At 41.2% G+C, this 16,365-nt stretch overlaps 1 protein-coding gene and 1 pseudogene across 1 annotated transcript in view; both read right to left on the bottom strand.

Annotated features, from left to right (window-relative positions):
* Zdhhc15 (zinc finger DHHC-type palmitoyltransferase 15) overlaps positions 1 to 15,551 on the bottom strand; it is a 138,084-nt gene extending 122,533 nt beyond the window's left edge. Inside the window, exon 1 of the mRNA XM_060375733.1 lies at positions 15,176 to 15,551. Coding sequence (XP_060231716.1) covers positions 15,176 to 15,311 — 136 coding nt within the window. The 5' untranslated portion in view covers positions 15,312 to 15,551. The remainder of the gene's footprint in view (positions 1 to 15,175) is intronic.
* LOC110541333 (ATP synthase subunit g, mitochondrial-like) lies at positions 5,638 to 5,947 on the bottom strand (annotated as a pseudogene).
* Positions 15,552 to 16,365: the final 814 nt, after the last annotated feature.

The raw sequence follows: 16,365 nt of genomic DNA, 5'->3' as shown, positions 1-16,365 counted from the left end.
TGTGTGTATGAGCATTTTAAATTTTTCTTTGAATGAGCATTTGAATGGGTTTTTTAAAAAAAACCTTACATTTCTCCTTCCTAGAACTCCTGCTCATATGTAGCCCATGGCAGCTCAGTATCCAAATGGGTTTCTTAGTAAGGGGAACAGAAACTGTCTCTGACATGAACTCAGTGGCCATCTCTTTGACCGCCTCCCCTTGATGGGGAGAAGACTTGCCAGGCTACAGAGGAGGATAATGTAGCCAGTTCTGATGAGACCTGACAAGCTAGGGTCAGATGGAAGGGGAGGAGGACCTCTCCTATCTGTGGACTTGGAGAGGGTCATAGGAGGAGATGAGGGAGGGATGGTGGGGTTGGGAGGGGAGGAGGGAGGGGGGTACAGCTGGAATACAAAGTGAATAAACTGTAATTAATATAAAAAATAAAAATTTAATTAAAAAACAAAAAACATTATATTTGGTCTGTGATAATCTGATCACTTGGTTTCTTTTTTCTGATATATGAATTTGTAGTGTACAGATAAACTACAGAATTCTATTCAGCTGAAAAGAAAAAATATCATGACTTTTACAGGCAAATGGATGGAACTGGAAAATATTATACTGAATAAGGAAACTCAGAAGCAGAGAGACAAACACTGCATGTTCTCTTTTAATTCTGGTTTCTAGCTCTGAATCTTCAGAGTTGCATATAAAACTCGAGTAATAAAAGAGAGGAGAGTAGAAAAGACCATTGAGGAAGGGAGGAGAGTACAAAAGAAAGGGAGGGTAGAGCAGAGGTGTTATGAAAGGTGAATGGGGAAAATGGAGGGGGGGCGCTTAACTGAGTTGGGTAAGGAAGGGTAATACAGAGGGAGAAGGAGGAAAAGGAAATAAAGACCACTAAGGATGTTTTTTTTTTAAGCCATAGGGAAACACATTGTTTTATAAGCTTACTTAGAATGTATTATATGTGATATATATGTATGTAACTTTTTGGAATGGAGTTATCCTACATGGAATAATGCTTTCCTAGAAACCACAGTGTATCTAACAAAAAACCCTAGTGCCAGGCAAGGGACACCTCCCTTCAACTTATTGGTTATGGCATCCAGGAGATCCCTCACAAAACTATAGCTTATTGCTATTCCCTTTGATCTCATCCCCCCCACACACAGCTTGAAGGTATGACTCTATTGCTGAAGACACCACACACTTTGGTTTAAGTACTTAAAAGAATCAAGCTGGTACTGATATGGAAGCTTCATCTCTAATGGCTAGCTCTCGTAGTAGAAGAAGGTACTATGCAAGCTGTCAAGGGAGAAAAAGCATTAACAGTCTAACACAGCTGCCAAACTTGAGAACCACAACAATGACTGAGCTTACAAGATAGCCCAATGCAGTGCAAAAGTGGCACTCATTTTTTTTTTACTTCTTTTTTTAATATTAATCACAGGTTACTTACTTTGTATCCCAGACATAGTCCCCTCCTTCATTCCCTCCCAATCCCACCCTCCCTCCCTCATTTCCTCCCTGCCCCTTTCCAAGGCCACTGCTAGGGGAGGTCCTCCTCCCCTTCAATCTGACCCTAGCTTATCAGGTATCTTCAGGACTGGCCGCCATGTCCTCCTCCGTGGCCTAGCAAGACTGGTCCTCCCTTGGGGTGGGGAGGGAGGTAAAGGAGCCAGTGGCTGAGTTCATGTCAGAAATAGTTCCTGTACCCATTACTAGGGAAACCCACTTGGTTACTGAGCTACAATGGGCTACATCCAAGCAGGGGTTCTAGGTTATATCCATACATGGTCCTTGGTTGGAGAAACAATCTCATAGCGGTTCTCCATGCCCTGATATATTTTGTCCTTGTGTAGCTCCTGTGCTCTCCCGGTCATATTAACTCCCCTTTTTATCATATGACTCCCTGCACTCTGCCTAAGGCTGGTTATGAGTCTCCGCATCTGCTTTAATACACTGCTAGCTAGAGTCTTTCAGAGGCACTCTGAGGTAAACAGAAAGGTGGATTAATGGAACTGAATAGAAGGCCTAAAAATAAACCCAAACTCCTATGAATACTTGATTTTCGACAAAGAAGCCAAAACCATTCAATGGAAAAAAAGATAGCATCTTCAACAAATGGTGCTGGTCCAACTGAATGTCTACATGTAGAAAAAAGAAAATAGATCCATACTTATCACCCTGCATAAAACTAAGGTCCAAGTGGATCAAAGACCTCAACATAAAACTAGATACACCACTAAACCTGTTAGAAGAAAAAGTGGGGAAGAGCCTAGAACTCACTGGCACAGGAGAAAATTTCCTGAACAGAACACCAACAGCACAGGCTCTAAGAGCAACAATCGATAAATGGGACCTCACGAAACTGAAAAGCTTCTGTAAAGCAAAAGATATTGTCATCAGAACAAAACGACAGACTATGACTAGGAAAGGATCTGACAGAGGGCTAATATCCAGAATATATAAAGAACTAAAGAAATTAAAAAGCAGTATCAAGCAATCTAATTAAAAATGGGGTATGGAGCAAAACAGAGAATTCTCTGTAGAAGAATATAGAATGGCAGAGAAACACATAAGATGTTCAACGTCCCTACCCATCAGAGAGATGCAAATCAAAACGACCCTGAGATTTCACCTGACCCCCATCAAAATGGCTAAGATCAAAAACTCAAGAGATAACGCATGCTGGAGAGGCTGTGGAGAAAGGAGAACCCTCCTCCTTTGCTGGTGGGAATGTCAACTGGTACAACCACTATGGAAATCAATCTGGAGCTTTCTCAGACAATTAGGAATAGTGCTACCTCAAGATCCAGCTATACCACTCCTAGGCATATATCCAAAAGATGTTCAAGTACACAACAAGGACATTTGCTCAACCATGTTTGTAGCAGCTTTACTCGTAAAAGCCAGAACCTGGAAACAACCCAGATGTCCCTCAACGGAGCAATGGATACAGAAATTGTGGTACATTTACGCAATGGAATGCTACTCAGCAATTAACAACAAGGAAATCGTGAATTTTGCAGGCAAATGATGGGATCTAGAAAAGATCATCCTGAGTGAGGTATCCCAAAAGCAGAGGGACACACATGGTATATCCTCACTTATATAGACCTATAAGATAGGATAAACATACTAAAATATGTACACCTAAAGAAGATAAACAAGAAAGAGGTCCAGGGGTAAGATGATCAATCCTCATCTAGAAATACAAAGGGGGTGGACATTTGAAAACTGAAATAGGAGAAAACAAGTAACAGGACAGTAGCCTACCACAGAAGGCCTCTGAACGACTCTACCTAGCAGTGTATCAAAGCAGATGCTAAGACCCATAACCAAACCTTTGGCAGAGTGTAGGGAATCATATGAAGGAAGGAAGGAGGAATTAGTATATCCTAGAGGGGACAGGAAGCCCCGCAAGGTCCAAATATATCTGAGCACAAGGGTATTTTATGAGACTGTTTATCCAACCAAGGACCATGCATGGATATAACCTACAACCCCTGCTCAGACATAGCCCATGGTAGCTCAATATCCAAGTGGTTTCCCTAGTAAGGGGGACAGGAATTGTTTCTGACATGAACTCATGAGGTTCCCCTCCCCCCTTGAGGGAGGAGCAGCCTTGCTAGGCCACAGATAAGGACAGTGCAACCATCCTGAAGATACCTGATAATCTAGGGCCAGACGGAAAGAGAGGAGGATACCCCTCTTAGTGGACTCAGAAGGGGGCAGGGAGGAGATGAGGGAGGGAGGGGAGGGTTGGGAGGGAAAGAGGGAGAGGGCTACAGCTGGGATACAAGTGAATGTATAAAATTATTTTAAAAATAAAAGATGTTAAAAAATTAAAAAAGAAAACAGAACATAAAATAAATATAAAAATCTTATTAATAATTGTATATGGGTAATATGTAGAAATGGAAATATCTTCATATATTAGAATAAAGAAATCATTAAAATTAATTTCACTGAGTACTTTTTAGCTTTTTTCCCTACTAAAAATTACAATTCATTGCTATTATTGTGTTTCTATTTGACAGCCATGACATGGAATTTCTTCCATGTTCTCTCTATACTACATTTGTTGGTTATCCCATTCAGCTTCACATACTTCACTTTTCCAAATTTGTCTTCATGTCTAGTTACAAAGAATCAGTAAATATGCAAGAGAAATGAATATAAGGAGATATTCAATAGCAGCTCTAGTCTTTTACTTCCCCATTAGTGAATAGAAATTTGAAGAAACAGCAGTTACAATTACCTATCTAACCACATCATTCTATAACCATACATGACAAGTTCATCATAGAATTGGCCAACTGTGCATTTACCCAGAGATTACTGATAAGAGGTTCATTTTGCAAAAGTTTCAGATGACTCTTACAACAATTTTATTTCAAATATGACTTGGATATTTTACCATTGCAAAATATGACTTGGATATTTTTACCATTGCAAAAGACAATGGTAAAATAAAAGAAAAAAAAAACGAAACTGGGCAAGTGCCATGATCTTTTAAAATATGGTATTTCCCCCTCAGAAGTTTATAAATTCCAACTGAAAACTGCAAGAAAATATTTTCCCTTATATTGATTGGCTCCTTACAGAATTTTATGTGTAAAAATGCTTTTAAAATCAAGTTCCTTGTCACTTATATATGAATGCCTTCTCTTCTATCACATTTTCAAGTGTTTGTAATGCAGAGCTCATGCCATCCCTAGACTGGTGGCCATTCTCACCTTGCTGCTGCTGCTGCTCTTCCTCATTCTCTTCCTCATCTTCCTCATTATTATAACTACACTATTAGTCTGCATCTTTTTACCCATATTCTACTTCTGCCTTCTGCGTGTGAGTCTTATAAACTAATATCATCACATAGTATGAGTCCTTCAGTTACTTAAAGCTGGCTGTGCTCAATCTGGAGAACTCCCTGCTCTCACTCATTCATCTGTATACACATTGTTTAATTCCAGTACTGACAAGTAATCCTCTCTCACCCATAGACTTGTGTCTTTCTAATGCCTATTCACAAAGGTTGACAAAGCAGAGAGGTGGTGGGATGAGGATTTAAAGTGTTGCTATGTGTATTACAGAACTGAGAAGGGCATGCAGACATTCAAAACTCTATGCCTGTTCAAAAAAGCTCTGCAAAACTCCAAGCTTTTACTTCTAGTTGGACTTAGGAATTAAAAAACAGGAAGAGGGAGCTTAACAGTTATAAATAGCCTAGTTCATGATGATTAGAGGAAATTCCAACACAAGGGCAATTTGTAAAGACTGGACATTATACTTTTTCCAAATATATTTTTTTACCCCAGGCATCATGAAATCTCTACTTAACTGTAGAGGGTACAAGGTCCTTGTGCACAGAGATAAGCACTAGGGAAACCAGGAAAGGAAGATGTTTACCTGTTTTCCACCCAGAATGCTGGGAAAGAATGTAGTTTATGACCTGGAAACCTTTTGCTATCAGTAGGCACAGGCTTCTCCCGAATCCCTCAGCCTTTTATGTTTTGTTTTGTTTCGTTTTGTTGACAGAGAAAACACTGCTATTCAACAGCTAGCATTTTATTCAGATAACAGTCTCATTACACAGGGTCCAAGAACACTCAAGTAAGAACTCAAAATCAGATGTTAAAGCTTGATCTTCAAACATCATAGTCAATGATGCCATGTTTGCCCATGATCTCTCCTGTTTAAAATCACACCACATCTCAGTGGCCACCAAACCATTCTGCACAGCTTCCTTAATTGTAAGCTTTTTCAAGCTACCAGTTTTAGCAATTTTAATTATTTTTCAGGTTCAGAATAGCTGTGGGGATTCCAGCAGGGGTTGGAGGAAAAAGCTCAACCTTGAAGTATTAGCAAAATAAGGCCAATCAAGACTTTGAGTAAAGTCATGGCAGAGGTCACCAGCCCCGGAGTCTTCTCCAGGAAGTTACAAATGAACTTGGCCATGTTCTAAGGTGGAAGGTCTGTCTCCCCGAATCACTGGCTGAACATCTGACTTTTATGTTTGTTTATCCCAGACTCTTCCTCACCAGATCTTGAGCACTGCTTCTCAGTCCCTAAAACCCCTCATTAGAGATGTCACTTGGACTTTACAACAGCCAAGGTGTGTAGTGCCGCAATTTCCTGTTGTCCTACTTTTGGTTTCTCTGCTGCAGGAGAGGTTGGATCTGTTGTCTGGCTCTGTGTGTGTCTTTCTGGTTGACTGTCTTGTGTGTCATTGCCTTTGTGTGTGTGTGTGTGTGTGTGTGTGTGTGTGTGTGTGTGTATGTGTGTATGTGTGTGTGACCGAGACTGACTCCATGGGACAGATTCCTTCTAACCCCCTAGACTTAATTCTTGCCCATTTCAGGAAGTCTCGAGCCATGCTCCACAGGCTCTTGGTGGTGGCAGTGGTGAGGAGACACCAAGGGATGGCTACAGTATGTGGAGCCCCGGGCGTGGCGCCTCTGCCGCTGCTGTGGCCTCTGGTCTGGCAGAGCTTGGCTGCTGTCCCGGCCTCAGAGAGGGGCAATGGTAGTGGCCAAATTCCACCATTGTGGTGCCCGTATCTCTTCCCAGGGTCAGCATGAGAGGTCAGAGGCTAAGAGGTGGCTGCATAGTGTGGCAAGCCAGGCAACACTGTTAGCAGGTCCCAAACCCCTTTGTAGATTCAACAGGTAACAACGTGCTTGAAATTACAGCTGGATGAAGTAAGGAAAGTTTTGTCTGTCTATTTTAAACGTATGTATGGCCATTACATGTTTACTTTTGACTGCTCTCAAATGGTTAATACGCTCTGTATGTCTTGGTTATAGAGTAACAGTTATTGGATATGTTTAAAGTTTAAATTCAAACTCTTTAGAACATGTATATGTGGGTGATGTGTGTGTGTGTGTGTGTGTGTTTGTAACATCTACAGAAACACAGATGTTTTTAAACATCAACTATGTGGTCTGCCATGTGATGTGACTCTGTCTTCTTGAAATTGCCACTTGCTGTGGCATAGGGAAAAAATTACAGAACCTCTTAGCTGTAATTCTGTTTATCATCCTAGCTCCTTTTAGACTAAGAAGACAAGTCTCATTTTAAATTAGTATTGATTTTAGAGATTGAACTGTTTACACTGGTAAAATTTGGCTTGGGCTTTTAAAATTATGGTTATGAAAATTGTGACTTCGCTCCTAAAAAGGGTACTTTATTTGATATTGCAAAACAGATTTTTTTTTTTTTAAAAAAAAATGTGTTTAAGGCTATGAAACATTTTAAAGTTTATCAGGTATTTTGTAATAATATCTTTGTGGAATGTGTGTGTGTGTATATATATATATGAAATTCGGGGTTGTATTTTTGAGGCATACTGTGTGATTCAACCCTGGTTTCTGAAGGTCTATTCAGATTTGAAGTTTGTGCCTGGCTGCCAGTTTCTGAATGAATAGATTAATGCTGTTTCTTTCTGGCTGATAGGTTTGGTATGGCCAGAATAGTTCAAGTACAGTTTTAAAATTGTTCTATAATGTTCTATCATGTAGTTGGTTCTAAAACTTATTTGATTACAATGTTAGAATGTGGTTATGGGAAACTGTAAATGCTCCACAGTGCTATACCAAGGGAGGTGGCAAAACAGCAGCAATACCTAATGGGCTATGTTTTAAATTGCCCACCACGACCTGTCACAACATGTGACTGGCTACTATATTGGTTCAGAGATAAAGAGGGTGAGGCCATGGTTTTACTGCCATCTCAACTAAGGGCAGTCACATGACTGGCAACCATCTTGGTTGTGGGAGAGTCATGGTACACTTCCATCTTGTTGAGGGCTGCCAACTATGTTCACCTCCCTGTTTAGCACTAAGTGCAACTTCTGTCCCTTAAACGTTTGCTCTTCAGTCTTTATAATGCACTATGGTAGGATCAGCAAGATTTGTCAGTCCCTGTGTGAACTGTATCTCTGACTGAATGTTTTGCTTTGATTTTAGTTCAGAAATATATTTAAAGTTATGCTAAAGATTGCAGTTGGTTACAAGTTTGAGCTTTACCTAGTCTCTTGTTTAAGTTTCCAAGGTTAATCCTAGGATGGGTAACTACAAAGTTTGTAGATCTACTTGAAATAGATATGGTCCTAAAACACTTAACTAAGGAATGTGCCAGAATTAGAGATTATAACATTCTGTTTTACAGAATGCAATTTAGAGCAGATAACTAAGAGAGACAAAGAGTAACTCATATGCTGGCCCTCAAGCTTGTCAGAAATCTGTGGGATATGGCATTTTAACATGTGTAACCTTATTATGACAGAGAGTCTCAAAATCCTAGCAGTAGCTCCCTAAGGTCTCCAAGAAAATTTGGGCACAACGACAGAGGACTTCAATTCTGGATTGTGATATGCTAACCATTGGGCAAGAATGCCCCAACTGATCCACCTCTAGGTCTCAGCCTAAACTGTGGACAAAACTGTGGACACCTGCAGAGTCATTGTTTCAAGTTTCTGAAAACAATGTAAAGCCAGTCTCTCATGTTCTTCTTTTGCACAGAAGCAGTCTCTCATCGTCTGGGCCTGATGGCTGGCCTGCCTCTGCTTGTTGTGCCACGAAAGCATGGGAGCCAGGAACAACTGCCTAGGTGGTGGACTGACTAGTCATCTCTGTCATTTTGATTGTTACCTAAATATATTTAGCTTATAATTTATCCTTCTCAGGTCTCCGATCACATTGATGACTAAGCTAAGGTAATGGTAGCTTTGCAGCTAAATAGCAGACAATGAGATCCACTGTTACTTCATTAGTCAATTCATTAGCTAGTTAGAACTACTAAGCACTAGATCTCTCATTTTAAAAGGCAAACAGGTTTGCCTTGCTCACAGGCTTCATGTTAACTGCCTGTGTCTTATGTTGAATAACTGGATAGAAAGATGTAAAGTTTATGGAAGTCCTGAGGATATAAAAGTTTAAGTTATGAGGATCTAAAAAAAATTGAAGGTCTAGGAAAGTATTTTAAGGGTGGTAAATGCAAGTTATAAAGTGTTTATGGGTCTAAGGTGTTTTAAGGTAAGTGAATGCAAGTTGTAATGATATAAGAAAGTAATTTAAGGCTGCATATTAAAACTGGGAGATATTTCAGATTTCTCTTCCCCTTCCATGCTATTGTTTTGCTTACGTTGTTATAAGATTTCAAAGGTTCAGAGTTTTGACTTTGATCAATAGAGTTCTGATAAGCTGATGGAACACTGACTGCTTATTATTCAGTCACAAGTTCCAGATATTAATTTCCTTTTGGTTGTCTTGTGCTTCTAATTATGCTAAAACTTCTCTGTCCAATGTGTATATCTTAGAGAAGAAAATACTCATGCTTTTTAACCCTAAGCTGTAGCTTTTACTAGGTCTTAATTAGCATGAATCTACTCCTGCTGTCTTGCAGACACCTGTTAACTGCTTTTTCTAAAGTATGGATCTCAATACAATGGTGATATTAATATACTTCTTTTTGTAAACTAAAATTCATATGAACTTCAGGAAATCAAAAAGTCACAAGACTTGGATCTGCCAAAGCTCAAACGGACCCCAGAAGAGCACACCCTCCTGATTTTGAAATGGGATTTTTTTCCCTTGGTCTTGGGATTTCTCACTTTCCCTAATGACTAGACAAACTTGAACTTATGTCTCTAATCTAACTTTGTGTCAGCAGATTTTCACCAGGCTGGCAGACTCCACTCAGGGATCAGCTATGGATTGCATTGCAAGCTAAGATCTGAACTTGCTGAAAGCTGAAGTGAACCAGTCCAGGCGATGCGATGATTCCTTGTCTCTTCAACTGGATCTCTAGTTAGATGGTTTTGATAAGTACCCCTTTGCCCAGCTTTTGACTAGCCTTTCATCATTCCTGGGCCCCCAATATCTTCATACTAATGTCAGTGTGAAGAAAGTTACAGAAGAAGAGAAATTTGTCGGCCATTATTCTACCTAACAGGCTGAAATGCTAAGTCAAAAGGGGATCCTTGGCATAAGGAAATGGGTTCTTATAATGCCAATTGACATAACTAAAAGTTGGCCCCCACCAGAACCACTACTGTTAGGCCCCAATTGATTCTTCACCCTAATAGCATTGTAATACCTCTCTGCTTAGGCCCCACCAAAACAGACAGAAATCCAAATGATGCTTAGTACATACCAAACAATTAACAACTCCAGACCAGTCCTTACAAAGCCCTGCTGGTTCTGCTATAATTCAAAGCCTCCCTATTATGAAAGCATTGTTCTTAATGATACTATCAACTTCTCCACCAACCCCAATGGGTGCAGATAGCAACGAAGGGAGAGTGCAAGATTCACCCTTTAGTCAGCAACAGGAAAAGGTTTATGTGTGGGACATGTACTATCCTTACACCAGCATCTCTGTAACCATACACTGCAATTGTCCTCTGACCAGACAACAACATATCTGGTGCCTTCAGTACAGGTATTGTTGGCATGCTCCACATGTTTGGCCCCATGTGTCCATGGAACAGTAGTTAAGCATACTCAATATTTCTGTGTGCTAGTCCAACTAGTCCCATGAATTACCTACCACCCCGAAAAAGAGGTGGTCCAGGAACTCATCAGAGTACACTGGCTAGATACAACAGGGAACCTCTATCTCTGACATTAGCTATTATCTTGGAGACTGGCTTAGCTGAGCAGCAACAGGTATTGCAACACTGGTTGTACAAAGCCAGAATTGTAACAGCTTAAAGGCAGATATTGATGAAGATATTCAACTCTTTGAGAACTCAATCACCCATTTAGAAAACAATGTTGATTCCCTGGCAGAAGTTACAAAACAAAAGAGGCTTAGATTTGTTGTTTTTATGGCAGGGGGGCTGTGACAGCCCTAAGAGAAGAATTTTGCTCTTATGTAAACCACTTAGGAGTGATTAGGGAATCCTTAGCAAGAGTAAGAGAAAGTCTAGAGAGACTCAGGAAAGAGAGAGGATTTTAGAGGATGGTTTGAATCCTGGTATAATAATTCCCTTTGGCTTACTACCCTTATATCCACCCTGCAGGGACCCCTACTCATCTTGATTTTCCTTTTTCTTTTGGGCCTTGCATTTTAAAATACATGGTAGCTTTTTTAAAGGCACCCTCGGGAGTGATACAGTTAATGGTACTCAGATCCCACTATGGAAGGGTAAATCTGGAGGACACCAAGGGATCATATCTGGAAGACCCATGATTGGGCCTTCACATGACCATGAGAAGTGGGGGAGTGTGAGGCCTGTGTAACCCCATTTCTAAAAAATAAACTTCGTCTTAAGGTTAAATGACCTAGGCATAAACACCAGTTTCAAAAAGGAGAAAAACCCACAAAAATATGCTTTGACAACTCACCTCTGGTAATATTTAACCATCACCCCTAGCGACAGCTAATCAGGGAATAACTGAAGTTTACTCAGGTGTTTTTTGCAATAGAATGAGTAAAACAATTACATTTTGGCCCTCTGGATACCTGATATTTGCTAAATGTCAACCAGTCATAAAACTGCCAAGCTGGAATTCCCTAAACCTTGCTGTAACCCTAAATAAAAAACTCTCTCTCCCTGAGCTTGGGGCTCTGCACTCAAGAACCGCTACATCAGTGATAGTGTGGGCCCAAGCTCGAGATTGTAATAAAAGACCCTACTATGTTTGCATCAGAATCAGCTCCTTGGTGGTCTTTGTGGTCTTCAAGACTTAGGCATAACAACCCTTCCAAACATGACACACACACACACAAGCACACAAAACTTTAGAAAACATTTAAGATTTCAAAGTGAAGATGGCCTCATAGAATGTTGTAGCCAGAAACAGAGGTCAACTATTGCTCATTTTACTGAGACTATACTGCTTACATTTTATTGACTTGTTTTGAACCCCAAGGCTCAAGTGATCACCCTGTCTCAGATTCTCAGTTTTTGAGAGTACAGATATATGTAACTTTAGTTGCTTAGCTTAGCTTAAATAATGCTGATACCAAAAAATTAAAAAAAAAAAAAAAAAACACTGTCCAATCCAAATAAAATACATTTTCAGGTTATCCTGAGCTTGTGGGTCACAAGTTTTGACCTCTGTGCTAGTTGAGAATATTATAATAGCATTGACGGAGGGGCCATACAGTCTGTGTTGCCATCCAAGTTCAACAATTTACTAGCTCTATAATCTCAGGTAGACTATGTAACCAGTCCATTCCTCAGTTTACTTGTGTTCAAACTGGGCATAATGACAGTATGTACCTCCAAAGGTCAATACTGTTCTGTATGCATGTGTCTGTGCCTGTATGTGTGTGCTTAATCACTTAGAAATAAAGCCTTGCTTACGACAAGTTCTGTGACAGTGTGTTTAGTAAGGCAAAAGAAACCCTAAGCTTTCCAGCAGCTTTTAGTATGACATGCTTAAAGAAAACTAGTTATATGCACTGTTTTTTTTTTTTTTTCTTGTGGGGTCGGGTGCAAGACAGGGTTTTATGTAGCCCAGCCTAGCTTCAACCTTAGGCCTTGGACTCCTGATTCTCTTGCCTCTACTAAACAAGTACTGGAACAAGAAGTGTGTACCACTATACCTGCCTATTTGCACTAATTCTGGTTGACTCAGTTTAGGTATCCACACAGTGGGCATAATAATGGAACCTACCCTATATAGCTGTGAGGATTAAATGAGGTGATATATAGACTGTTAATATAGCTGTAGTAGTGAGTACTGTTTTCTGGCATGAAGTAAATCATATGTAATAATTAACTATCATCATCACTGCTTTTTGACGTGATTTCCTGTTGATCTCAAGTAACTCAGCATTAAAGGACTTTAAACATAGGTTTGATCATGTTTATGATGGACCATTGTTCCTAGTAGCAATGTACATACCAGGACAATGGAGCTGAACTTTTGACCCCTTAGTTAATCATTCAAAAAGCCAAAGTGATAAGATCTGAGAACAGGGAAACTTTCCAGTAGTAGTGTAGACTAATTAATGCACCTTAATACCAGACTGAGATGAAGTAAAGGAAAAAAGCCTAAATGTCTATCCATGAAGGCAACAAACAAAACTTATTGTTAAAAACCTTTTCTGTAATTTCCATAACATCATTAAGAAGGTCAAACCTTGATGTATAGAGTTGACTAAATGTCATTCTTATATCAGAAAAACAGGGTCACTTTACTTCACCCAAATTTGTGTAGGGGTAGAGTATAGTTTCCTTCTCAAATATGTAAGAGATGGTGGCTATAAGTCTAGTTTGGTCCTGGGGCTGAAAAGTAGCACGCCAACTTAAATATTTAAGGCAAGAAGTGATGATATGAGGAAATAAATGAAATACAAAAATGGAAGACAGATTTGAGGGAATGTCTGATAGAACAAATATGAATTATAATAGGGAGATTACAGGTCACAAGTGTAAGGGTCCTGCTAATATACTGGCAAGCACTGTAATGATAATAGGTATTAGTGGGCTCTCACAAAGATCTGGGAATTCTTCAATGGCTCATGAGAAATTTCTGTTGAGAGGTGACAGGATATATCACGAAAACGAATTTGAGTTTATGAGAGTGTTAGAAGGTCACATATAATAGAGAGAGGACTGAAGGCAAGGAAATATAAGTGGGGGATAAATAAAAGGAAAAGTCTTGGGTTTTGTGTTGTGAAATACTGTAAATTATGAGTTTGAAAGCACAGGATATACAGTGTGAATCAGGCTGTAAATAAGGAGAGACTACAGTGATTCCTGTGACAGGACAGGGCATAAGAAAAGACCAGCATCATTAAAGAGGTGGCTTAAGAAGAAATAAGCTAGAAATGGCATTCTTATTGAAAAGGAGAGAAAGCATTACAAACTTCAACAAGAAAGAACTGAATTTCCCAGCCTTGAGAAAGCAGGGGGTAAGTGCACTCCTAGAGGAAGCAATGATGAGCACCAGAGATAGATAGTGACAGAATGTGGAACAGTGGGAAAAGACTGGAAGGGTTGGAGAGTGTTTCTCAGAAAAGATACCAGGGATAAATCAGGATTAGAAAAAGGGATATGGGAAAGATTGTGGGAACTCTTTGAAGTGTAAAGAGAACATTCTAGTATGAGATTACAGTGGGTGAGACATGATCATAATATGACAAAGCAGGGTCACTAGTGTGATGTGTCAGAAATCGTGTGGGTCCTGTAATGGGAAGAAGTTGAATGCTTTACAAAGTGGAAAAGGAAGAGGCTGGAGGGCACTCCAGTGTGGTACAATTAGGACTTCTAATATGAAAAGAGTGTTGTATAGAACCCCCACACCACTGCAAGAGTTCTGAAAAGGAGGAAAGCCTGCAGGGAAAGAAAGGGGAAGGCTTACTCTCATTGTGTGAAACGTGAGAGTCATAAGAAAGAATATATGAAGCCTCCCTCTCTCTCTCTCCGTCCCTCCCTTTCTTCCTCCCTCCCTCCCTCTTCCACTCATGCCCCATGTGTGTGCGGCTTGTGCATGCACACACACACACACACACACACACTCACACTCCTGGATCTCAAGGAAAGGATGGAGGGCTTATCACTGTGTAAAAAGTGAGATGGAACAGAATGTGTGAAAAGTGAGATAGAACGTTCTGATGTGGGAGAATTCTAAGTGGGTGGAGATGTGAAAACAATGTCACCCTGTGTGTGAGAACTGCAGAAAGTATAGATCTTAGTGTGGAGAAAAGGTAAGCTAATATGAGGGTACAGGAATTATTATTATTATTATTTTATTCCTAGTAAGGAATTCCCCAGTATGGTAGAAATCCTAGTAGGCGGGGAAAATGGTGGGCTCTTAGTTGGATGCTTTGTTGGAGCAGACACTTTAAGGACACGGGGTATGGTGCTTCCTCAACTGGTTGGTTGGGCTCAGCCTAGGTGGTTACCTTGTATCAGGCGGGGTGGGGGTGGAGTTTAGTAGGAAGAGCCAGGAAATTATCGAGGATACCTCAAAGAAATAAGAAAACCCAGAGGAGAAGCGAGAGCAATGTGGTGGGACCCTCCTGGGACGGCGCAAGGGAAATAGTGTGAGAAGCCCAAGGTTGGAAACTGGGAGGTGTTTTTTTTTTTTTTTTTTTTTCTTCCAGGCGCGAAAGGAAAGCCCACAGAGTCAGGGCTGAGTGTACTGGGAACATCAGTGGGAAGGATATGGCAGACGATTATGCTGGAGCAAAATCTCCCCACTTTATGTGCCCAGCCCCACTTACCCAGGCAGAGTTCAAAGACGTAGGCATAGTAGGACCAGAGAACGACGAGGACAATAACGAGCACTGGCACCCAGGACAGTACCCGGCGGCAGCACCGCAGCCCCCCAGACAGAGCCATTTTCCAGCCCCGCCGCATCCTCTACTCGAAGATCGACCAAGCAGGCCTGCTGGCGCCGGCCGGGAACTGCTTAGGTGGCGGTTGGGAGGCGGGAAGGCGCGCTGTGCGGCGCTCCACTGCCTAGCCTGGCGGGAACCCTCTCCCACCCGCTGCCACCTGTAGGGCTGGCTCCGCCTTGCACAGTGGGCGTGTATCACAGCTTGAGGAACCCGCCCTGGTGGGGAAGAAGGTGGTCTCCTGGCTGTCCAGGCCTGTGAGGCTCACAGTTCCTCCAGCTCTGCCCACCCCCACCCCCAACCCTGCCCCATGCTCTTCACTTGCAAGGCTGGACCTCTGCAAAACTGTAAAGCCCAAGAAATGTGGATCCGCCCATCTGCCCTTACTGCACTGCGTCTACCTTCTCTTCAATTCCGTTTTGCCCTCTCTTCCTTTCCCTGTCTCTCCTTTTCTCTGCTGTCCCAACCCCCCCCCCCCCACACACACACACAAGTACACAAGCACCATGTGAAAGATGTTCACAGTACAGTAGCACATCCTGAATTAAAGATCATCTATCCCCATCCTCTCACTGCTGCTTGAACAGTATGCTTAACACGTAGTGCCGCAGTCCCTGCTGGGGTAAGTCCCTTGACAGAGCATTTCTTCCTCCTTCTCTGTCCTCCATGCAGAATTAGCTTAGTATATTTTCAGAACAAACAGAAGGGTGCAGAAACCAAGCCAGGACCATAATGATTCTGGGCTCAGGGACAGCCATAAATGTTTAAGCGTTATTAATAAAAGCATTTCAGGCAGAAGTAGATGGATGACCTTTCAGACCAGAAACGTGTTTGAAAAGGCATAGCATAATGACAATTCTAAAATTTTCCAAGAACAGCTGGTGTACCTTGAAGAGACTGAAAATACAGTCTGGAGCCAGGATGTGAAGGCTCTTTTGTGCCTTGTCAGAGACTGGAAACACTATTATGTAGAGCAGATGGTGAACAGTCAGCTAAGGTTTGAGGGCCTTGGAGTGATGTCACACTGATATTTCTATAAAACAATAAGCAGGATTTCAGAAGGGAAGATGGCCTGA

This window comes from Meriones unguiculatus, chromosome X (assembly GCF_030254825.1).
Source record: "Meriones unguiculatus strain TT.TT164.6M chromosome X, Bangor_MerUng_6.1, whole genome shotgun sequence".
In the NCBI taxonomy this organism is placed as follows: Eukaryota; Metazoa; Chordata; class Mammalia; order Rodentia; family Muridae; genus Meriones; species Meriones unguiculatus.
Note: the sequence above shows the minus strand (reverse complement) of the source record. Positions and strands in the feature narration are given on the sequence as shown.